Source organism: Colletotrichum karsti (genome assembly GCF_011947395.1).
Source record: "Colletotrichum karsti strain CkLH20 chromosome Unknown Scaffold49, whole genome shotgun sequence".
Taxonomy (NCBI): Eukaryota; Fungi; Ascomycota; class Sordariomycetes; order Glomerellales; family Glomerellaceae; genus Colletotrichum; species Colletotrichum karsti.
The window spans coordinates 285402-308723 of record NW_024065949.1 but is presented as its reverse complement, the minus strand read 5'-3'; the positions used below and the strand labels follow the sequence as shown (position 1 = coordinate 308723).

Below are 23322 nucleotides of genomic sequence, written 5' to 3'. Positions count from 1 at the left end.
TGTGACAACTTCAATGCTTCATTCGATTTCCCTTCGTTTTCAACCCATGGTACACTCTTTAAGATGGCCACACAAACCGATGAGAAACCGGGCCAAACTCCCGTCGTTACCGCACCGCAATTGAGCACCGATCCGCTCTCCGGCCCCATCCCGGCGGCTTCGGCACCGCCCCGGCCTGCTGCTATTGATGATGTGGTCATGGATATGCCCACCTGGCGTAAATGGGTTACACTCTTTGTGGTGTGCTGGATGGCCTTGCCCGTAACCTTCTCCGGAAGCTCGATTTTGAGTGCGACAAACGAAGTTGCCGCTGATTTTGGCGTGTCAACGCACAGCATCAGCACGGCCAACGCCGGCGTTTTCATCGCGATGGCTTTGTCCGCGCTGATATGGCTGCCGACCAGCAACATACTCGGGCGAAGGACGACATACCTGCTCGCAAACTCTCTCTTGACTCTCTGCTCGATTGGCTCTGCATTATCCAACAACTTGGCTTGTTTCACTGCAATTTGGGTCATCGGCGGAACTACAGGGCCGTTCTTTCTGGTGGCGGGACAAACAATTCTGGCGGATATTTTTGAACCCGTGAGTACTTCAATCTTGAGACTGATGTGACTAGCCTGACAAGTGGGATAGACAACTCGAGGAACTGCGGTAGGATTCTTCCTCGGAAGTTGCGTTGCTGCCAACACAATAGGTATGTCAGTTGTCCAGGCTAAGTGATCCGATCGCTGACATCATAAAGCGCCCTTGACCGGAGGTGTCATCGTTGCCTTCACGAGTTGGAGAATCATCTACGGTGTACAAGCCGGCATGACCTTCATTGGCCTTATCCTGGCGTTTTTCTTCGTTCCCAGAGCAAGCGAGCTCACGCACCTGAAGATTCCGGAGAAGACCCCGGTCCGCTCAGCGAAGGAGGTGGTACATGCGTTCAACCCGATGGGCGTCCTCCGCGCCTTCAAATATCCGAACATTCTAGCTGCAGTACGTCTCTCTTGCTTGCTTCTATCTGCCACTGCATGCACTGACAAGAATGGCAGAACATCACATGTGGTCTGCTGGGTTTCAACCAGTATGGCTTGCTCAGTTCCGTACGACGCGTCATCAACCCTCGTTTCGATCTCACGTCACCATTGATCAGCGGCCTGTTCTACTTGGCTCCTGGAGCGGGTTTCTTGATGGGTAGCACTCTTGGTGGAAGACTCTCCGACCACACTGTTAAGCGATATATGCGCAAGCGCAATGGTCTGCGTCTTCCTCAGGACCGGCTGAACAGCAGCTTGCCTGCCATCTTCATCATCCTACCCGCTGGGACGCTGATATATGGCTGGAGTGTGCAGAAAGAAGTGGGTGGCATGGCTCTACCGATCGTCAGCTCTTTCTTTCAGGGTCTCGGTCTTATGTGGTCGTTCAGTGGCCTGAATACCTATTCAGCCGGTTAGTGCAACGCTTGCTCTCCCCGTTTCCATCAGGTACTCATCGACCTTGCAGAGGCTCTTCCCGAACATCGGACAGCCGTCATTAGCGGCAAGTACATCATCCAGTACAGTTTTGGGGCGGGCGCCGTTGGCGGTCTCGTGCCAATGATTGATGCCATCGGTGTCGGTTGGGCGTTTACGATCAGTAAGTCCTTCAGTTGCGTTGTTGACCTTTTCGCTTGAAACGCGATTTAACCTCACTCTGCAGCTGGCCTCGGGGCCATTCTGGGTGGCACCTTGGTGTTGATGATTGCCAAGTTCGCTTCCAAAGCTCAGAACTGGGTAGACAAAAGCGGAAGTGAAGATGATGATTGATTGATGATGATGTGGAGCATATGGCATAGCCGGGTCGGTATAATCACTATTCATGGCATAGCGTCTGCAATTAATGCGATTTGAGTTTTGCTAGATGGTGAAAACGTGAACAGGCGCGCTGAAGATGACCTCGGACGTGATGATTTTGATGTCCGTGGGAAAATGTAGCAGGGTTGCATTGGGTTGCATGATGGAGACGGATAATGCCGTGTGATTGGCCCTGGAAGAAGCCGCACGACTACCTACCTTACGCTAGGATGCTTGCGGCACGCGTCAACTTCGCGTCGAGAAAAAGGGGTCCTTTCACCTCTGCCCATCCCCCCGCAATCACGGACGGAGATATGAATCTCATGACGCACTTCTGAAAGCCTTATCAAGACCTCTCTACTCGTGGTCTCAAAGACAGTCGACCGTAGAACCACATTGATAACACAATATGGAAGCAGTCTCTATCGTGGAACCCCATGAAGGGCCCAAGGTGGATTCAGCCTCGATCATCAGCCTCGACGTCGGCATCAAGCTGGCCAGCAACAGTAATAGTGATCAAAATCACATTCCAAAACTCGATCCGGTCCCGGACCAGGTTGGAGTTGAAGTTGAAGTCAAACTTCCCCCGCCACCTCCACCGCCTCCGACGAAAGCTCCTCGCAATTCTCCACTCGATTGGCTGTATTATTCAGTGCAATATCCCGCCGGAGAAATCTCCGTTGACTCGATATCGCCATCTAACGTTCCGGTTACCACCAAGGACGGCTTTGAGACCCTATGCTCATACAACTGGGTGGACGATGAAGTTCCCACCATCTATGTTCCAGGCAAGTCGATGCAGGCTAACCCAACGGATACTCCGCCGTCCGAGTTCGCACACTGAGTTGCAGTCTTGACGTCTTGATGGCAGACAGGTGACTTCCTTTAGGCGGTGCTCCCAATTTCACGCCTCGTGCGTTTCCGGTTCGACTGGAGCCGGACAGCGGCGTCTCCTTCCGTGATCTCAATCGAGCCAAATCTCGTCGCCAGCCGCTGAAGGCTGTATTCACTGCGCTGACTGTAATGTCACCAGAGGCAAAGCTCGACGACGTTGATGTCATCATAACCCGTGGCGGTTTCCAAAACTTGTTCAAATTCGCCAGAAATGGAACTTCAACTGCATTCATCTTGCAGATGAACTTAATCAGGAACAGGACTCTGATTCTCACATACAGAGAGGAAAAAAACAAAACTTACAATAACGGGCGGACACACCTTAATTGGGGCCACGCCTTTGAAGATGGTTTCACGACATACGACGATGAGCTCAGAGGAAGTATTGCCCATCAGAGGGTGATCAAATATCAGTTTGGCAGCCTCAAAGTTGCTGTCGTCCATGAGATCGATGCCTCATATTCTGCATCATGCGAATTACCAGGCGCCGCAAAAGTTTCTGAAGGAGAGCCAACAACTCTCGTAAAAAGGCCCGGAGCCGCCGGTCTCCAACACTCGCAGAAAACGAATGAAGATATAGTGGTGATTCGTGCTGGAAGTGGGACAGCACCTGAGAACGTTGCGGAAATGAAATCGACAAAGAAGACCTTCTGGGAGGATGAGACTGGCAGCAAAAAAAAGGAGCAGTGTTGGGTTGGTCGGACTTCGATTATCTTGACCGGCCGACATACGGATGGTGTCTTCCAAAGTATGACGATGAAGGAGATGGATTTTGAGCCCTGGGCCGAGAGCAACCAGGAAGGCTTGCGGAGGACCGTCTCCCTGTTCGAGATGCTCCGAGAGCGTACGCGTCTCATGAGGAACTCCGCCATCGCTCTTCTCAACCACTCCGTGTGCAGAACGAGATTGGAGATCTGGACACCTAATCGACTAGTGGTCTGCAACCCAATTGAGGTCGACACTGTTAGAAGACATTGGACCACTGAGTATGAGGGTGGGCGTCATCCATGCGATCGTTATTCAAGCCAGCACTATTCAATCCAGCGTCACCCAAGCGAGCCTTATCCAAGCCAGCGATATCCACGCGATCGATATTCCAGCGAGCGGTATTCCAGCCAGCGTCACCCAAGCGAGCCGTTATTAAACGATCCTCATCCAAGTGGGATCCTCGGATACGATCGTTATTCAAGCAACTCCTATCCAAGCGACCCGGCTCCGAAGGAGCATCGTCCAAGCGAGCTGTTTCCAAACGATCCTCATCCAAGTGGGATCCTCGGATACGATCGTTATCCAAGCAACTCCTATCTAAGCGACCCCGCTCCGAAGGAGCATCGTCCAAGCGAACGTTATAAAAGCAAGCATCAAGCAAGCGAACGTCAAGCAAGCAAACGTCATCCAAGTGAGCTGTTTCCAAACGATCCTCATCCAAGTGGGATCCTCGGATATGATCGTTATCCAAGCAACTCCTATCTAAGCGAACCCGTTCCAAATGAGCTTCATACAGGGGAACGTTATACAAGCAAGCATCAAGCAAGCGAACGTCAAGCAAGCGAACGTTATCCAAGAGAGCTTGAAGCACGCGAACGGCATACCAGCAAGCGGCCAGCAAGCGAGCATCATCCAAGCGAACGCCATGCAAGCAAGCGTCAAGTAATCGACCGTTATTTAAGCGAGCGCCATCCAAACGAGCGTCGTCGAGACGAGCGTCATTCAAGCGAGCGCCGCCGAGACAAGCGTCATACAAGCAAAACTCATCCAAGTGGGATTTTCGGATACGATCGTGATGAACCCTACCCAGATGGGCTCCTCGGATATGATCGTCAATGTTGTGTTGGAAGAGTTGCAGGAAAGAGGATCTTGCGGGAAATATTCCGGGAACTTGTTTTGGACTTCTGATAACACAATCGAACAATGAATTCAGCCCATTTTGAGTTCTGGTTAGGGGTAGCGCCCGGGTTCCCTACGGCGCCGACGTTCTATGGCTTTTTCAAACCGACTTTGGGAGCTGGAGAACCTACTACAAGCCTAGTACGGTGAAGATACAACAAAATGGGATTTAAGAAGTTGCTCTGAGCCAGAAAGCCATACATCGGCACGAGTTGATGTGGATAGTACATGGGGATCGAGTTCTTTCACGGCAATAAGTGTCCAGTATCAGAAGAGTTGATTTGGGTTTCTTATTAATTTCTATCATGGATGGAAAATCCCCGGTGAGCTCTTTAAGCAACTTGCTTGGTGACGAGTTTCAGGGCGAGTGCGATGTATGTGAAATTATTGTACTTGAAGGACACAGTGCAGTGCAACTATCAATTACATGGTGAATCTTGACCAAATAGAACGGTCATATTCCTCCTCTCAGTCTTTCCTAGTATATATGTGTTTGCGAACAAAGGACTCATGCCTTCATGGACACCGCAAACTTGCTCTTCGATCTGATCCATGGGCCGTAATAATACAGCACGTATGGGATAGGGGCAAGCACTGCTGCGATGCAAGCCAATATCGTCAACGTGTAATGCGTGCCCATCTTTTCGTAGAACGGAAGCCCAACAACAGTCATTCCACCAGCAACGACGTACCTAATCAACGCCACGAACGTAAGTGCCGAGGCAGAATAAACCTCGTACGAGTCGATGATGTACATGTAAACACACATGAAGATCCCCGTGACGCCATATCCAAACAAGACAACGGCGAATATGGCTGACCAGATGCTGATGCTGGAGAAGTTCGTCCACCCGAGCCAGAAGAGTGAGATGGGCACCGAGATGGCGGCGCCGAACATGGCATACCACAGCCTGGTCTCGGGGTCAAAAGATCCATCTCCAGTAGACTTGATCCTGTTGAGGGTCAAGCGGTAAATGAGCGGGACGAAGATGAAGTTGATTTGCGTTCCGATGAACATGGCGATGAAGATGATGTTGGCGAGGCCTTGGTCGAGGCCGTAGGTGTGCTCAAAGATGTCCGGCCAACCGACGAGGAAAGTAAAGAGAACGATGTAGACGACGGTGATGTAGAGAGTCATTGCGATGATGATCGGTTCGGTGAGCATGACGAACGGCCGTGTCATGCTGGTCTTGAGTCTGCTGAAGAGGGTCGCGTCCACAATCTCATGCTCCGATCGAAAGCGGTCGTCTCCCGTGATTCGTCGATAATGGGCTGCCTTCCACTGTAGCAGCAATGGACCGTACGTTTCGGGCATGCATAGCAAGACGAGTACCAAGACGAGCCCTGACGAGATGAGCATTGTCCATTCCGTCCAGCGCCAGCTCACTATCGGGGACGGTCCGATATAAGCGCCCATGACGGCACCGATCATCGGCCCGCCGAAGCAAGTGATGGCGTACAGAGGAAAGCTCCAAGTCTTCTCTACGCGGTTGTACATGTCAGCAATTGACCCGCCGGAACACACGAGCGGCGTCGATGCGGAGCAGCCGGCGAGGAGCCGGAAGACAATTTGAGCGCCGAAGTTGGGAGCCAAGCCCGATGCCATGATCCAAACCATGAAGATGGCCATGGAGACAATGTAGACGGCATTGCGACCGAAAGTCTCCGAGAACGGACCAGCAATAAGAGAGCCGAGACCCATGCCAACGAGGTAAAGGCCTGAGAATAGTTGTTAGCGGAAACAGACTGGCCAAGAGGTGCAAATTCGTGCACCCACCTGTTGCGAGTGACTCGGCGACTTCGCTGGCGCCCAAGTCTTCAGCGGCCTGGGGCAGAATAGTGGCATCGATACCGGATGCAGCTCCGACGAAGAGGGCGATGACGGATATCTGTAGCGTTACGCCGACACGCTTCATGAGAGACCAATTGTGAGGATCAAGGGGATCATCCGGCCCCGCCCAGCCGACGACGAAGACCCGGCCGCCGTGTCCTTCATGGGCTGTGCGGTCTCGGACGTGAATGCCGGTCAGAGCCCGGCCGAGAGCGGTCCCATCGGAGTACTGGGTCCGGACCGTCCCCACAGAGTGGTGGCGTTCAATCACGTCGTCATGTTCGCTGCTGGATTCAGCACTCGTGTCGCTGGTGGGCTCAAAGATCTGACCTGGGTTCTGCTCAGGATGTTCTGGCTGTGCCTTTTCCACATCCAAAGTCTTGCGTTGGCTACTGCTAAGCTGGCCCGACGGCCGCGACGCGGTGGCCGCACCGAAATCTCTGTCGATTTGCGCTTGAGTCGCAGCGCCTGCCCGGCGAAATTGGAGCAGAGACTGCATGATGGTGGCGTTGTTGGCTGGTCGGCGATGAGCTTGAGGTCGGTTTAATCAAGCTGGTGAGTAAACGCCACGCTGGGAAACAAGTGATAACTCCAACGGTTACAAGAAAAAGATCAAACGATTACAGTTTGAGAGACATCGACCTATAAAGACCTATATCGACTTGATGAGAGCTCGGAAACCGAGTCATGATTGTGAGTCAAGTCAGCAAAACAGATTGGTGACCTCATCCATGGACTCTCACCGGAAACCCCACCATTATTAATCCCGCCTCTTTGATTGTTCCGTCATTCTTTTGTTGCCTTTCTGGCCGGTAGCCACTCCTCTCCGGTTTATTTCCACTGCCCATCACAGAATTGCCCACGTCCGTCGCAATGCCGATGTCTTTTGATATCATTGATAAACCTATTCTGGTTAAACTCGGCACTAAGCTTCGGCTTCCGAGGCTCACGTGCAGAGTGCTGATTAAAGTAGTCATTCACAAAACCGGCGATAACCCGGGCGGGCCGGCCCTCTCGGCCGCAGCCGCAGGTCAAGCGCTCTAGACTTATGAGAGATCGAGATGTCAACCTCAGTGTTTGAGGCTCAAAAGGTAACCCAACATAAGCTAGTCACTGAAGTTCACATGATACTGATTTGGGGCAGAACGAATGTTTAATTCCATGGATCGAAGAAGCCTTCCTGTCCATGTCTTAATTCAGGTTAATTGTTGCTGTTTAGTAAGAAGGCCACCCGCTCTCTCAATCTCGGCCAATGCCTAAGGATTCGGAATGGCCACTTCCAACGCAAGCTCTCTTGTATCGTTGCGGATACCATCTTGATTCCAACCACTCATCTCCGACTTGACATGAACTCTGACATGAGTGTCAGGAGAATAAGACATCTCCTTAACACTGATGCTGAGTGGACCACCGGGCTCTCTCACAGAACCAGGCAGCATCATCGTTGTTCATGTACCCAATGTCAAGCACACCATTCTCGATGGTTCCCGCAGTATAGTATCCGCACGCGCTCGTAATGGTCGCCAGGGCCGCAGTGAAGCCATCCACGGTGATGCGGCCGGTGCCTGGCCCGTTGCGGTTGCAAAGGAACACGACAACGTTACCGCTGAGTGCGTACCATGCGAGACCGCGTCCCACGTCGGACTGTCCGCCCGCATTTCGAATCTGGTCTTTGATCTGGTTGACGGCGCCGTCACAGTCGATATTGTTCAAGTGGTAGCCACAGCCGCACCACACAGTAGCTGCGCGCTCGAAAAGCTCGCTGGGGGACGCGGAGCGACGGACCCGGGAGACGCCAGGCTTCGTCGCCACGCCTTCTTCCGGGACGGAAGAGAGGATTCCGGCCACGGTAATGGGGTTGGGGTCTTTGATGTGGACTTCATTACCCGACTCGTCGTAGTAGGCTGCATAGATGCCATCAGTTGCGCCCTCAGGGACTTTGAAAGCTGTTGCGGCAGCGGCGAGAGTGGCAACGAGGTAAGAAGATAGATGCATTGCGAAAGATGTGGTGAGACGGTGGGTGCCTAAGCGTTTCTGATGGATGAAGGTGTGTGGTATTATTGTAGTCGAAGTCAGATGTTTACTCTGGATGATTGAGGTGCTAACTGTCGGAATCATAGGTTCCAGTGTCGGGCTTTTATACGCAAGCTCGACGAAATAGTTTTGGGACTTCTTTTCCAGCACCCCCTTTAGCTTTCGAATTCTCACGGTCTCCAATTGATCCCAATACTACCTCGTCCGGGCGGGCGATGATTATCCTCGCTTCACTCGGGCAATGCTACATTGACTTGCGTGGGGCAATGATATCTTCACTTCCGCCAGGCGATGGTACTCCAGTTGCCAACTGCCCCGCTCGGCTCAATGCAGTGAAGTTTTTACACATGATGTTTTGTCCAAACACAACTCGCTACCTTTGTCTCTGCACTCTGCATCCAATCCCACACAAGGATATCTCAAACTAGTAGAATTCGATAAAATAAGCAGTTAAAGACATTGCAGCTGTAATTGTGAAGTTAATTGGCTGCACGATTATGGCAAAAGTTGCTGCAACCCCGTCTTCATGCATGCTTGTGGGGCAGAGCATCGTTTAGATAAGCGTCTAGATAGACTGATCGCTACGTGACCCTGGTATAATTTCTCTCGCGCGAGCACGCTTTCCAGAGAGGCATAGACGGCAATAAGACGTTGGTTGGAACTCTCTTGGAGGTCTTTTGTTATGTACTGCGCCGCATCATAACATTAAACTGATTGGCGGAGGATACTAGTATTGGTTTCTTGCGGAGTAATCCGGCCAAGCCTTGCTCATGCAAAGCAACCTCGGAGGAACTCAGTGCCGCTTGATTATCTGAGTTGGCATCGAGATTCACGATTCGATTTACGTGGTAGTGATACCATTAAGAACGACCGACTCTTCTTCGAAATTTACGCTAATAACACCATCTTCATGACAGCAACTTTAACAGCACGTATTTACGAAAGACAAGGAAGAACCTCTGGCTGGCCCAGAGGCTGCTGCCAATATGCAATTCTTGTCCGGCATTCTCATTGATACGTCAGCCTGTTTCCTTGAAGTGTTAGGAAAGTATTTGGCCCTATATGTCTTTCCTCCCCTGCGGATAGAGTACATGTTCTTCTTCGAGACAATGAACGCCAGATTCAGAACAGTATTCACAAATGCAGAAATCCCCACCAAGACAAGCATAACACCTGAGGTAGAAACAGTCCTCCAAGATCTCAGACTCACAGAACTGGCAATATTGCTCCTCTAGATCGAATTCTGATGCACTCATCTGTGTGGTCATGCTTCCACCAACTGCCTTCGTCAGATGACGCTGCGCTAGATCAAAATCCGATGCATTAGTCCCTGAAGTCGTGTTTGCATCAACTGCCTTCATTTGATCACGGTCTAACCGCGGCGCACCGTTTGCGATCGTTGTTTGTTCTTGGGCATCCAAATCCAAGTCGAGCAGCATTGAGGCCAGCTTTTTCTGCCCAACATAGAATGTCGCGTCTAGCAGGGCCTCTTTCCAGCTTCCCTGTATAATGTTCTGGCTGGGTGATGCGACAAAATGACATCCCATAGAGACAGCGTCCGTGCAGTTCCCATAGAAGTTCCCCTGATCCAGGAAACTCGCTCCTCTTTCTATCAATAATCGTGCGATGTCAATGTGCCCTGTCCTTGCTGAAACTTGCAGAGCGTTCCCAAACAAGCCTACTTGCGCGTGGATGTCTGCATTCGCATCAAGAAGTAGGCGTACAACTTCAAGATGACCACTGCATGATGCCGCAATGAGAGCGTTTCCGTGCTCACCACCTTGGCCATTGACGTCGGCGTGCTTGTCGAGTAGTAGCTTCGCAATGTCGAGGCATCCACTGGCAGACGCCGCCTGTAAGGCGTTTCCATGCTTACCGCCTTGGGCATTGACATCTGCGTGTTTGTCGAGGAGCAAATGAACGATACTGATGTGTCCATGACAAGATGCTGCCTGGAGCGCATTCCCATACAGACCACCCTGAACATGAACATCTGCATCCTTACCAAGAAGGATCCTCACGATTTCAAGGTGGCCATTGCAAATGGCTGCTTGAAGCGCGTTCCCATATTCGCCGCCTGGAGCATTAACATCAGCTCCACTGTCAAGAATTGACTTTGCGACCCTTGGTAGTCCTCCAACGCATGCATAGTACAAACTGGGTCCCCTAGGAAGATCTCCGTATTCCTCCCATTTATCTGTATTTCCGTTCAGATAAGTCCATTTTTCGAACGTTGTGACTTCTTGCAAAAACGCAATTATGGCGGCTGATGCAACTTCTGAGATCTCGGCGGCTGGGGCAAAGTCCATCCATATCTCGGCGGCATACCTCGCCATCGGAAAGGTCTCCGACAGACTCCATCGATGGCCAGAAATGTCGCTCAGATACGCGAGACAAGTTCTTGTGATAACGAGACTGGAACTCATGCTGTCGAAGCCATTCTGGAGGAGGAGGTATTCCTTCACAGAGAAGTGCGCCAGATGAAGTTCTTGCCTCGTCCCACTGGAGGTTCTGACCTCAATCACAGAAACTAGGCTCGAGCAGTAGCGGAGGACTTCTGTGCCGCTGAAAACCCGATAGGTAGCATCAAAATGGGGCGGCTCTTCTTCGATATGCGTGGCAAGGATTTCAACGGCTTCTTGGACAGTTAATAGTCTTTTCGAATAGACAATGAACTGCAAGAGACGGAAAGCATCATTCCTGTTGTCCAATGGTATGCTTTCAAGCACTCGGTTGTATGTCTCAGCTAGGCTGTCAGGTAACATATCCAGATGTTTCTTGACTGCATTGGGACTTGTACACATGGCAACAGTGTCAAGCTGGCATGCTGCCCACTTAAACCTTGGAATTAACTCAGCTAACAGTTCAAGCTTGCAATAAATCAGGTGGTTGCGAGAGATATGAGACTTACATTCCATTGGCACCATTTGCAACCTTATCAATAATCTGCTTGATGAGCTCTACTGTGAGGTCCTTGTTCGTAAAGCAGGGATCACATTCAAGCTTTGCCGAAACATATGAGCAAATATCATTATTAATGGCGCTTTTGTCGAGTGATAAGTAGCACTCTCCAATCAAGTTGGGAATGTCGCAGACGAATTCAGCGTCTTCTCGACTAGTGTAGATCAGCTGTACATGATCTAGATCTGAATCAGAAAACATGTCTGTGATCCAGTCGAGTGTTTCCTTCTTTGTCGTACACTCATCCAAGGCGTCAAGAATGATGATGGTATTCTTCTGGGCCATTAGCAGGACGCGGACAACGTCGTGAAGGGTTTCTGTGGTGGGACAAGTGTGTAGACCTTGATGCGCTCGGAATACGTTGTCGAGGTGTCCCGCAGCGTCGTGGCCACCTCTGTAAAGTTGGAATGCAAGTGATCGTAGCATACCATCTGTGGTCTGTTTAGTTGGATCTCTGAAGTCGAAGAAAAAACTCAAGACGACCTGCTTATCTGAACACTCAGAAACATGATCCAGGATCATTGTGGTCAAAACAGTCTTTCCGCATCCAGGGATTCCATACAGCCACAAATGCTTGTATGTGCCAGAGGTCCATTTCTGAAACTCGTCGGTCTTCAACAGCCAAGCGCCTGAACCTTGGTTGCGAAGCTTTCTCGAATGATTGATGTTTATAGATGGATCAGGCGGTGCAAGCCATTGGCGGATTCTTTCTCGACGAGAGTCGAACGCGAGTGACTCAATTGTGGCTTGGACTTCCAACGTACTTTGATGTACATCATTTACCCTCTGGCTGACTACATATGGATATAATCAGCATTCATTCATCTTCAAGTCTCAACTCCACTACTTTGATGTCTTGAAAAGATATGTGTACAAATAAAACAACTCGAATGGAAGATGAGAAGTGACACTAACCGAATTCAAGGATCTCTATCACTCGTCTGGCTTTCTGCACTTCTCTTGCTGGAACGTAGCTGAGTAACTCCTTTGCATATGCTGCTGCAGCAGCAGAAGCGTATCGTTGCCATTGATCGTTTTTGTGAGAGTCGGCATAGTCGCATATGCCTCGTATGACAAGACACGGAAAGTAGTTCATTAGACCTGCAGCCTCCATCTCAAAACAAATGCAGTCCTCCCCTATGCCGGCTATAATCTGATCGCGAGTAGAAGCATCCTTTATGAGAGTATTGCCTGAGGCAATGACGCCGTAATGAATCTCAGGATCTGTAGAACTTCGAGGTTGGCGTTGAATTTCATGGCTTGCATTACACCTGCTACAATCCAGGTCATTGCCAGCCACGTGATCGTACGATGGATGAAAAAGTCGGTCGTTATGAGATCCTTGGTGACAGTAGCCAGGGTTGTTTTCCGATCTCCGAGCCATCTTGGGGTTTTCCCGGAGCATGGTTTGTAAGTTGTGTGGAATTTTTGAGTTTGTAATTTCGTGGTCTGCCCGAATGCTTGACAGTGCTTTCAATAGCACGATTGGAGGCATTCCCAGGAAACCTCTTTGTTCACGATGGTTCCCGGACTTCGCCTTCACCAAATCGTATTGGCAAACGCCACCAGTTCTTCCGTCCGGCTGACTGACAACTATGTCGCCAAGACGAATATCGCGATTTTTGTCCGGCCGAGAAACAGCGCCTCCAATTCCAACCAAGAGACCGATACGAACGGATGGAATTGAAGTTGACAGACCTAATGCGGTGGTAGCGGCCGATGTGAGCCCGTAAATGCCTGCGGCAAGAGAGCTTATGACAATGTTGTGCTCTCCTATGCTGCCCCAAGCATAGATGTTTGTATCGGTTGGATGCCTAATAAAGCCCTTTGGTTCATCGTGTTTCTTCTCGAGCATCGCAATAGCGGCGGCTCGCTCGATGGGTAACGCAGCGATCCAGCCAATGGTATAGGAGTCGGCACTCCGATCGAGAGCTTCGACGGAGACCATGGCGGCTCAGAACCGGAACAATTGATATCGCCGCGAGGTGATGAATCAAAAGCGAATGCTTCCTCGAGGCGAAGTCTGGAATGAGAAAGTCGGTTTCTTGCAGGGAGCGTGAACACGCGACTGTCGGTGGAAGTGATCATTAACACTTCATCTTGGTGTCTTGGGATTGACACGTCGAAGAAAAGAGTGGAAAAAGGTATCAAAATGGAAATCAGGCGCTCAACGAAAGTCCATGGATGAGGGGTAAGAGTCTTGGCGCTTACATTCTTTGCATATGTGAGCAGGAGGTAGGTTGATACGACCTCCGGAGCATGAGGCTGCAGTGGCTAGAGTACCCTTATATTGTGGCTTACGTGTGGCTATCGCCAGACGTATGAGACTATTCGTATTGCGAAAATTTGGGATCAAGCAGTACAAGGCTGTAGCACAGGACTTCATGAGCCGATACAATAACGCAGCGGCTAAATGGTCAATGAGGAGCCTATACATTACTGTGCGATTTGAACTAGTCGTTTAATGTTTAGCAAACACATTTTCGCAGACCACCACTCCGAAAGGTTAATATCAGCTTGGAAAGAAGGAAGTAAGATATCCATCAACATGATACAGGCAGGTAATGAACTTCACAGCCATTGTGCATTTTGTCTGATTTCAATGAAATGCGCGCAGGACTCTTCGACTGCGCCGCTAAACTCTACAAGTCAAGCACTGGACTTTGGCGACATCGCCGATATCCCAGGCATTAATCTAGGATGCATGCATATCAACGGCGTTTGATTTCAAAAGTTTCCTTAAGATAGCAGCTATCTAGTCGAATGAGACATTTCATTGGCTATCCCGTCATTGTTGTCGACAACCTCGAAGGCCCTTCGATACAAGTTGCCGTCATGCGGGGACAAAGCTTTAAACCAGATATCATTAGACGCACCCATAATATAAAGTGTGATTTAAAATGTATTGCAGATCCATACGCATGAATAGTGCCCCTATCCTGTGGCTTATTCTCATTGATTCACTTGGTTTTGGTTCATCTGTTTGCATTCTGCGTTCAATTGTGTATATTGAATCTATATATTTGCTTTCTATCACTATATATAGATGCATATCCTTAGTAGACTGCCGGCACGGACGCCTTATGCCTCATAGAGGTTTAAAGCAGGCGTTGAATACTACAACAACAACGACAATTATTCTCATTGCTTGCCGTTTAGTTTACGGTGAAAGCTCAAATCAAGCAAATTCAGATACATAAGAAGTAAACGTGAAAGAAAAAGCGCGCTCATAGCTTGCCAGAGAAAAAAAAGAGAAAAAGAAGGAAGAAAATCTCGTAGTCATCTAATTTATTCAACACAAGATTTCCAACGCCAAGCTCCCAACATGCATCGTGCCCAACCCCCAAAATCTAACCTTGACGCCATGCTCCTCAAGAATATCTCAAACTAGACTGATCTTTTCCGAAGGCCACTGTCAAACGGCAGGGAACCTTCCCCACCAGCATTTTTGTACTCGTGCCAAGCGTCACAAGTGTCTCGAACCGCCTGAGGAATATCGTAGGCCTGAACTGCTTTTGGCTTGACCAAGAAGTTGGCTATGAGACCTGGGCTGGCGTGCCAGGCAACGTGGCAGTGGAAGCTCCAGGTGCCCGGATTCTTCGCATCAAATTGAACGACGAGATGGCCATTCCGGCGAAGCATTTCGGTATCAGCGCGAGCAGGGTTCTTCTTGTGGAGAATGCTGCCGTTCCAGAATCCGTCACCCTCGGCGAGTATTTGGAAGTCTCCCCCGTGGATGTGCATGGGATGAATCGAGAAGAAGTTTTGGACGACCACTCTGACGTGACGGACATCCTCGGGCACCGTGGTCAGGATGTGCTGCGGCTGGGCAAGATAGTCAGTCTGACCATCAGCAGCCTCCAGCAACAACGGCCGAGCCCAGTCAGCCTGAAATGTGACGTTGTTCATCAGCCACAAATGGTTTCCTGTCGCGTTTTGCTCATAGGTGACGTTGTAAAACACGGTCATGTCCGGCTTAGGAACGCGTTTCTTGAAAATTGGCTTTTTCATCGGCAGAGCATACTGGAAGCATACGGTCAGCGGGCATCAGTACATCCGAGTTATGGAAACTTACGTGGCCGCATGCTGCATTTTGGACTGGCCAGTTGGGTCCAAGGTCCACAGGATTAGAAATAGGAATAGTGTCTGGCGACGCCTGATCGTAGAATACTGTGGCATTTGTCTCCCAGACGTAAGTCGTGGCACATCGAGTTCTCATGCGCATAACGTAGGCTGACTTGGGGTCGCCAGTGGCCTTGACAATAACCTCCGCTCTGGCGCCTACGCCGAGGGCAAGGAAGTCAACCTCGTAAGGCTCAATGGGAGTCCAATCCATTGACGTCACAATCAGCTTGTGATCATCGATGGAAAAGATCTGGTGGGCCTGGGCACCAGTGTTGACCAGGCGGAGCTTGTGGGCCTTGCCTGATTGGAAGGTGAACTCTGGCTTCGGGGCATTGTCGTGACATGTAGCGTTAGTGATCGATGGGAACTGGTAAGGAGATAGAGAGCAGGTGTAGGGGTTCAAGCCGTTGATCATCTGGTTGGCGGAGGCTGGGACGGTAACGTTCTCATTGGAACTTGTGGAAATGGCGCCCATGGCAATTCCTTCATAGCCCCGGTGATAGTAGTCGGAAAGAGTAACGGGGCCAAGGTCAATATCGTACTCGACGAAAGTCGGGCCGTGGATCACAATCGCGCCCCAAAGTCCGCCGGCATATTGAAGAGCATGGTGACCATGCCACCAGCTTGTACCGTATGTAGAGGCCCTCCAACGGTATGTGAAGCTACCTCCCGGTACAATCGGGCATTGAGTGATACCGGAGACACCATCCATCCAGGGCGTGTCCTGCTGGTGAATCCTAAGACAAAGTCAGCAGACTGGTTGACAAGCAGAGTTGAGGTCGGAACTAACCCATGCCAGTGAATCGCGGTGCCCTCTTCAGGAGCGGAAATGTTGTTATGGACAGTCACCTCCACAACATCACCCCAGTTGGCTTCAATGAGGGGCCCGGGGAATTGTCCATTCACCAGAAGGAGCTCTTGTTCTGTATTGCAACGTTAGGCAAGGAACGGGCCGAAGGTAAGACGGCTTGATGTGACTCACCAAATCCATCAGGAGCTGCCCAAGTCCTTTCTACTGTCCACTCATACTTCCGAACAACACCGGTATCAGGTACGTTCTCCGGGTTTGACTTGCAGGTCCGGCTACCCCACGGCGCCTTCTGGTTGTCTGAGTCGTCGTCGTCGTCGTAGTCTCTCCACTTGGGCAAGCCGGATGCAGCGGGGTAGGTTGCGGAGGCCTGAACCGAAGCCGGGGGATGTGCGTGCACCGAATGCGAGAGACCAGCAAGTAGGCCAAACAGGCTGAGGCAGTTTTAGCGTAAATTTCCTTTCATCAGCCTGGAGCTCGACTGCAGAACGTACCTTAGCGCCGCTGTTACGGACTTCATTTTGCCTAGGACGACGAGTGACAGGCTGTGTATTCGATCACCACAAACCAATTGCGTAGAGAAGTTGCTGATAATGGTCAGACTCGGTGTTCCCCTCTTAGTTGAAGGAACACGGCCTGCTGACCTTTATGTTATTCCAGGAACCGCCGCTGCACGATGCGGGCGAGTCTGGCCAGTCGGGAACCCCATTCTAGATGCCATCGGATTGTTACGGCTGAGAACACATCACCACAGCCACAATTAAGCTTCATGCCAGAGTTAGTGTCCGAGGAGCACAGGATAATGGTCTAGGACGTCTGGAGAGCGTCGTGGCGCTACGCATGCCAAGCGCGGGAGCGAAAGGGAAGGATTTAGAACTTGGAACAAGGAGACTTGGTCAGCTCGGGCAAAGCGACCCTGGGACTCGAATCGTATGTCTTGGGTTGAAAGAGTGGTAGGCAATGCGTCAAGACAAAGAAAGCTTAGGCTGTCTTACGTTTGCGTCGTGGCAATGGCTGCAAGTTCGCGGGGCCATTGTAAGACAGGTCGAGCTGTTGCTGGGCAGGCGCCACATCATCCCGTTTTGATTCATAGCCCGGATTGGACCAAGTGCGATATACCAACATGAAATGAGCGAGACAGAGAAAATGCGCTCCATGGACCGGTCGATATGACTTGCATGTAGTTTCTGTAGCGACGGCAGATACGAGCTTATCGACCGCAGCCCGAAAACATCCTGCAGGGCTGAGACCCTGAAATAGAGTCATGGTACCACCTTGGAATAGCGTCCATCCTTGTCTCGCCCGGGAACTTCATGGTGACTCAAATGCCAAAGGCTCAACGTGTAGAGACTGAAGAGCAAATGGCAGCGGTGAAGAAAAACACACTGAGCTGACTGGATTTGCATCGTGGTCTCACAAAGGCGTCACGAGGCGCTTCGGTGGGCATTGCTTGTTACGTGAGAATTCCCAACCGTTGCTACGTTGCAGACAAGGATCAGGCAAGGAACGCGGCTCTGGAGATCTGCAACCTTGCATAAGTGCCAAAGTTCTGTCAAGTATGTCATCCCATGTACTGTCATCGCGTGAGAACTATGGTCTTGGTCTGCATGGAATTGAGAACGTGAGATTCGTGTAATCCTGTCCTGAGAATTCAGGAGTCATGTCAATCTATCTTTTCCTGTGCCCAATGACTCCTGAAACCAATGCTAAACTTCACATCCGTACGAAATGCAGCGAAGTAGACCAACGCCAAGACCAAATGCACTGTCCAACGCCATGAATCAAGCAGACCGTAACCTCGTGCCGTAGGACTCTCTAGGATCTAATGATGCGAAATCCGCCAGAAGTCCCGCGGGCCAACTTGCTTGATCTTCGCGAGCGCCACCAGCAAACCGCCAACGAGCATCGTAGTTCCAGCAAATATTTGCGCATACAAGAAGTTGCCATGCCCAAGCGTGACGAGGCTTCCACCGATGGGCGGACCGGCCAAGCAGGCAAAGCTGACGACGGTAAAGACCATGCCGATTCTTACACCAAGCTTAGACATATCCGAGGTAACCTCGCCCATAGACGCCGTAAACAAGGTCTGCACGGCGTTCACAGTGAAGGCGTAAGCAACGACCCAGACTGTCAGCCCAGTGGAAGAGTGAACCCCGATCCAGGCGTAGACGTTGAGACTGCTGAGAAGGGTTGAGATGACAAGAGTCCTCAGGGGCTTTATGGATCGATCCGCAAAGTAGGGTGGGATGAGTCGCCCAGTGATACCCACGGCTGACATGATGATGAGAATCGTGAGCGCGCCGCTATTGTTGAGCCCCAGGTTCTTGCGACCGAACAGAGGCACCTCGTGTGAAGTTAGTATTGGATAGACAGTAAGATCGGTGAACTAGGCTATTCTCACATAATAGTAGGCGAAGTATGCGCCGAGCAGCGTGAAAAACATGCCGATGGTGAACAGCAAGTAAGGTAGTTCCTTGAAAGCTGCGAGCTCCAAGAGTGGGCCGGATGACCGTTTGCCTTCTTTCGGGCGTGAGATGAGGAAGATGATGATGCTGTCGAACAGAATCAAGAAACCCATTGATCGAAGGGTCCAGGCGATTCCGACCTTGGGAATCAGCTGTTGCGCCATGATTGTGAAGATGACAGCGCCGATGGGTGCACCGCAGGAACTTATGCCTAGTGCGAGTCCACGCCTCTTGGTGAAGTACTGGGATACCAGCCAGACGAGCGCCGTGAAGTGCATGCCGTTGCCGATACCCGTTGCAATTCCCTGAGAAAGGAGGAAGTGCCAATACTTGCTGGACCAAGAAGCCCCGAAGATGCCGCCGATTTGGAAGACGAATCCCGTAATAAGCGTAGCCCGAAAGTAGCCGGCATCGATCAATCTCCCGCTGACAGTTCCGAGGAGGAAGAGCAAAAAGATCTGCATGGAACCAATCCATGAGATATCAGATGCTGTAGAGCCCGGTAATTGGATTTCGTAGTACGACTGGAAGACGCCGAAGGCCGTGATGAAGCCGAAGCCATCCAGCACGAGGAGGAAGGCTGACAGGACTTGCATCCAACCGACGAAGCCGCCATCAGGACCATCAACGATGGCGCCAGATTTCTCCTCGTCAGTATGAGTTGATGATTGTTGAGAGTCTCTTTGATCCGGCTCGTATGCTTGGAGTTCTCGGTTGCTCAACATGTTGGTCTGTTTGTGGCTGTCGGTAGGGTGATTTTCGGCGAGAGTCGTGTGGTCGTCATCTGCACCTTGGGCACCGTATTCGACTGCAGGAGGAGCAACATGTCTCTCCATTGCGGCGATGTTGGGAACGATTCAGGGAAATGGCCTTGGTATGTGTGGGCTTGATAGGGGCCAAAACTTGGAAGCTGGGTTTGATGAAGCATCATCAGTGTCAACGGGCGGGGGCATGGTGTAAACAAAAGCAAATGTTGAATATCTCAACCGCTCCATGTCAAAGTTGCCGGTCCGTTTACGGCGACTAAGTCGGTGAAGTCCACATGCACCGGATATAGACCATTAGCACCAGCCTTGACCAGCCTCGATCACAACACCGGCGAAGCCATGCTAAGCCATCTCAGCCTAGATTCTCTCACACATCAGGACGTCAATAGTGTTACAAAACTCCATGTCCTTTCAAGCAGTGGCCGGGAGAACACCTCGACTTTCCTGGAGCCCCAGCCTTAAGAAGGTGCCGTGCCGTGCGTGCCTAGACATGCAAATAAGAAACGCTAGAATATGTTGTGTCTTACAACCGGCTGATCACGCCTGGGCAGACACTAGTTGCCGACGGCTAGTTACGTGCAGCCGCAGTAACGCTTACGGTTTGGTGTGCATATCTAGAGGGATAGTCCTTGCAACCTGTTGATGTCCTTGGCATCTGATGATCGCATACGATCTAGCGGGAGATTGATGATTGGACGGTGTCCTTAAGTGTCACGACTGACAAGGATGGAGACCCTTGCCATGAGACCTGACAAAGGGAGCCACATTTTTGGCTTGGCTGATACTTTTCTATGCAAGCGATGGAATATTTTTATTTCGAGAGCCTCTTTCCCTTAAGAGGCAAAACCTCAGTAACAGAAATTGGCCAGGGCTTCCATATGTGACTTAGCTGGACCCTCTCGTAGCTGTGTAAACATCCATCCTTGGATGCGGTGATCGACATAGATCGTAACCGCTTCGCCAAGTGCAATATTAACTCAATCGGACCCCACTTGACGGACAAAATCCCCGTCGGTTTCCAAGGCGTAGACTTTGCGCCTTCGAAGTACCATGGCCGCGGGACAACTCACCTCGACGCAATGGTACATGGGAATACAGAATACGAGAGCCTGCAAAGCAACTCGCAACGTGGTGACGACGGCCGGAGTGTTTTGGTCGCCCGACTGGGTCCATAATATTAGGCCAAGGCAGTTTGATCAGCGCTGTCGGTGACAGTCGGTCGGGATGCCCGTCTCTGACTAACACGAGGTAAGACTTAGCCTCCATCATGAATGTGGCGCTCTCATCTAGTCCTATTTTGAGCTTCACTGAACCTTAAGTCAGAATGCAGCCACGCTCACACTGCAGCTCCATCAGCCACAGCTAGACTGAAAGAATGTTGATCTTGGCCCAGACTTTACGTGTTCGACGTGTTCAGAAACCAGCTTCTGGATTCTGGGGTCTGCCCAGCCGGGTTAGGCCGGACGCCACAGTTTGCTTCAATGTCAAGCCTGAAAGTCTCCGTTCGTCAAACTGCATGCATTCGTTCTTGTTAGACCAAAGCCGAGTGGGGATGGCCTCAGCCTTCTAGAACGACGATTCTGAAGTATAAGAAGAATATCGCCAGGTGTCTGGCTTGGGGATTCGTTCAAGACAACAATCACTACTACCAAACCAACTTACACAAGTTTTCTCTTAAGAACACCAACTCCTTCTCCCGTTTCCTTTCACAGCAGAGACTTCCTGAGCCAAGTACCCAAATCTATACAGCTTTCTCTTCTTCTTTTTTCCAACATCACAATGGCTATCAACGCCCCCGCCCCGGCTATCAACCACGATGAGCCTCAGAAGACAACCTCGGGCGAGAAGCCCAAGCCTAAGCCATTGCTTCAGGTTCAAGCTCCTTTGAGCTGGCAAAAGAGTGTCTTGGCTACGTTGGACACTGGGTTCTCACCAGTCGACACAACCAAGCTGAAGAGCCCATTGAGAGCGTTCAACATCAACATGATCTCGGATCTGGAAATTGGTTCCCCCATTGACTCTTCCGAGGTCGAAATTCAGAGCCCCCTCAGAGCCTTCAGCATCAACTTGGCTTCCGACGACGCCGTCCCAGGCTCTCCCATTAACCCATCCGACTTGAAGAGCCCCCTTAGAGCCGTTAGCATCACCACAGGTCCCGCACTTTCGCTGGAAGATGCCTCAAAGCAGGGTAAGCAAACACCCACCACGTGTTGAACTTGTAACGGCGCCTAACCCCTTGGCTATAGACAACTTCATTGTTGCAGATGACGAGAAGATCACATTGCAGCGTCCTGCTTCTATCCCCACGCCCCCTCCCGAGCAGTCCAGCGAGACTGAGATTGCCCACAAGATCATGGATATTTTCCAGCAATACGGCAGACATATTCTTCCCGAGGGCGAGACCGAGCACACCTGGATTGGTCGCAAGATGTTCCTCCCTCGCGTGGAGCAATACATCAGGGATAACGTCCCCATCAAGATGATCATTCCCTCATTCCCGTGGAAGAGCATCAACCGTGTCGATAAGGTTATTGGTGTCTTGCCTGACCTGGGCGAGGACTTGGCACTTGCCAGGATGAACGCTCTTTGCGAAGACATTGGCAAAGTCTACAGCGGCGGCGCTGAGGTTCACATTGCCACTGATGGTTTGGTCTTCAACGGTATGTTCCCAACCCCAAACTTTGTTTTCACACCAAACGGCTACTAACTATGACTAGACGTTGTCGGTATCTCAGACGACGAGACTTGGGAGTACGGTTCTACGCTTATGGACATGGCTGCGAAGAAGGGCTACAAGGGCATCAAGCTCCTTCGGGTCATGGACTTCCTTGGCATGACCGACGGCTTGGGCCCTATGACCAAGGAGCAGTACATGGAGCAAGTCGCCGAGGCTCGCAGACAGCTCGAGTCCCAGTTCGGCAACGCCCTTGAGGAGGTTCGCAAGATGATCGACACCGACAACGACACCCTCATGACCTACCGTGGCTTCATCCGCTTCCTCGAGGTCGACCTCCGCAACAGCCCTGTTGCGGCTCATGCCACCTCCGGCCACAAGTACCGCAAGGTCGTCAAGGAGGTCGCCATGAAGATGATGATGCGCGCCGAGTCCTTCACTAAGATCATTTTGGCCACCTGCCCCGACTACGTCCGCCTCTCTATCCACCCTTCCAGCGGTGCTGTCAAGCTTTCGATGCCTCTGCTTGTTGAGAAGCACAACCCCGAGGGTTTCCCCCGTACTCCCTGGCACAGCTGCATTGCTGTCTCTCTCGACGGCGGCTACCGCTCCCTGCACGCCCGCGATGTCAGGGACACTCATGATCTGGTCGTGAGAAACGGCCAGCCCTGGTGCTTCCGTGAGAAGTCTGAGCTCTTCGACCTTGGCGAGAATGTCGAGATCGAGCACGTCTACCCGTGTGGTATCGAGGTCAGACCCAAGGAGAGCGGGTCCGGTGCCGTCAACCTCGGCGAGGCGGCGAAGGAGAAGCTGACCAAGCTCGCGAAGCTGCAGCCTGTGAAGGCTATTGGTTTCGCTGATGCTTCTGCTTTCTAGAATATGAAACAGCATATGCATAGGTAGCCGGTTGTTCAAAAATTGGGATAGGGAGTCATGGGTGGATGAATGTTCTACGTATCATCAAATGGCATCGGTAAAGGGGCGTCCTGGGTTTGATTTCGCAGTTTTTTTGCACCTAATACTGGGTATAAGGAAGAGTACTGGGATAGAATTCTT

The 23322-nt window shown here is 51.1% G+C and overlaps 5 protein-coding genes across 5 annotated transcripts; 3 read left to right on the top strand and 2 right to left on the bottom strand.

Moving 5' to 3' along the window:
• Nucleotides 1-120: 120 nt before the first annotated feature.
• CkaCkLH20_11625 (major facilitator superfamily transporter) lies at nucleotides 121-1793 on the top strand (the record flags this gene model as incomplete). Its single annotated transcript, XM_038894339.1, has 6 exons — nucleotides 121-585; nucleotides 637-697; nucleotides 746-984; nucleotides 1041-1437; nucleotides 1492-1623; nucleotides 1687-1793. 6 exons carry the CDS (start codon nucleotides 121-123, stop codon nucleotides 1791-1793), a joined length of 1401 nt encoding a protein of 466 aa, XP_038740414.1.
• Nucleotides 1794-2229: 436 nt separating this feature from the next.
• CkaCkLH20_11624 (uncharacterized protein) lies at nucleotides 2230-2664 on the top strand (the record flags this gene model as incomplete). Its single annotated transcript, XM_038894338.1, has 1 exon — nucleotides 2230-2664. One exon carries the CDS (start codon nucleotides 2230-2232, stop codon nucleotides 2662-2664), a length of 435 nt encoding a protein of 144 aa, XP_038740413.1.
• A 2445-nt stretch (nucleotides 2665-5109) lies between these two features.
• CkaCkLH20_11623 (major facilitator superfamily transporter) lies at nucleotides 5110-8427 on the bottom strand (the record flags this gene model as incomplete). The annotated part of the gene is made up of 3 exons (XM_038894337.1): nucleotides 5110-6320; nucleotides 6379-6948; nucleotides 7857-8427. 3 exons carry the CDS (start codon nucleotides 8425-8427, stop codon nucleotides 5110-5112), a joined length of 2352 nt encoding a protein of 783 aa, XP_038740412.1.
• Nucleotides 8428-14814: 6387 nt separating this feature from the next.
• CkaCkLH20_11622 (MFS monocarboxylate transporter) lies at nucleotides 14815-19661 on the bottom strand (the record flags this gene model as incomplete). Its single annotated transcript, XM_038894336.1, has 7 exons — nucleotides 14815-15450; nucleotides 15503-16289; nucleotides 16343-16475; nucleotides 16535-16794; nucleotides 16855-16947; nucleotides 18295-18704; nucleotides 18762-19661. 7 exons carry the CDS (start codon nucleotides 19659-19661, stop codon nucleotides 14815-14817), a joined length of 3219 nt encoding a protein of 1072 aa, XP_038740411.1.
• A 1710-nt stretch (nucleotides 19662-21371) lies between these two features.
• Nucleotides 21372-23142, top strand: CkaCkLH20_11621 (pyoverdine dityrosine biosynthesis; the record flags this gene model as incomplete). Its single annotated transcript, XM_038894335.1, has 3 exons — nucleotides 21372-21780; nucleotides 21839-22252; nucleotides 22310-23142. The coding sequence occupies 3 exons, from the start codon at nucleotides 21372-21374 to the stop codon at nucleotides 23140-23142; spliced, it is 1656 nt and encodes a 551-aa protein (XP_038740410.1).
• Nucleotides 23143-23322: the final 180 nt, after the last annotated feature.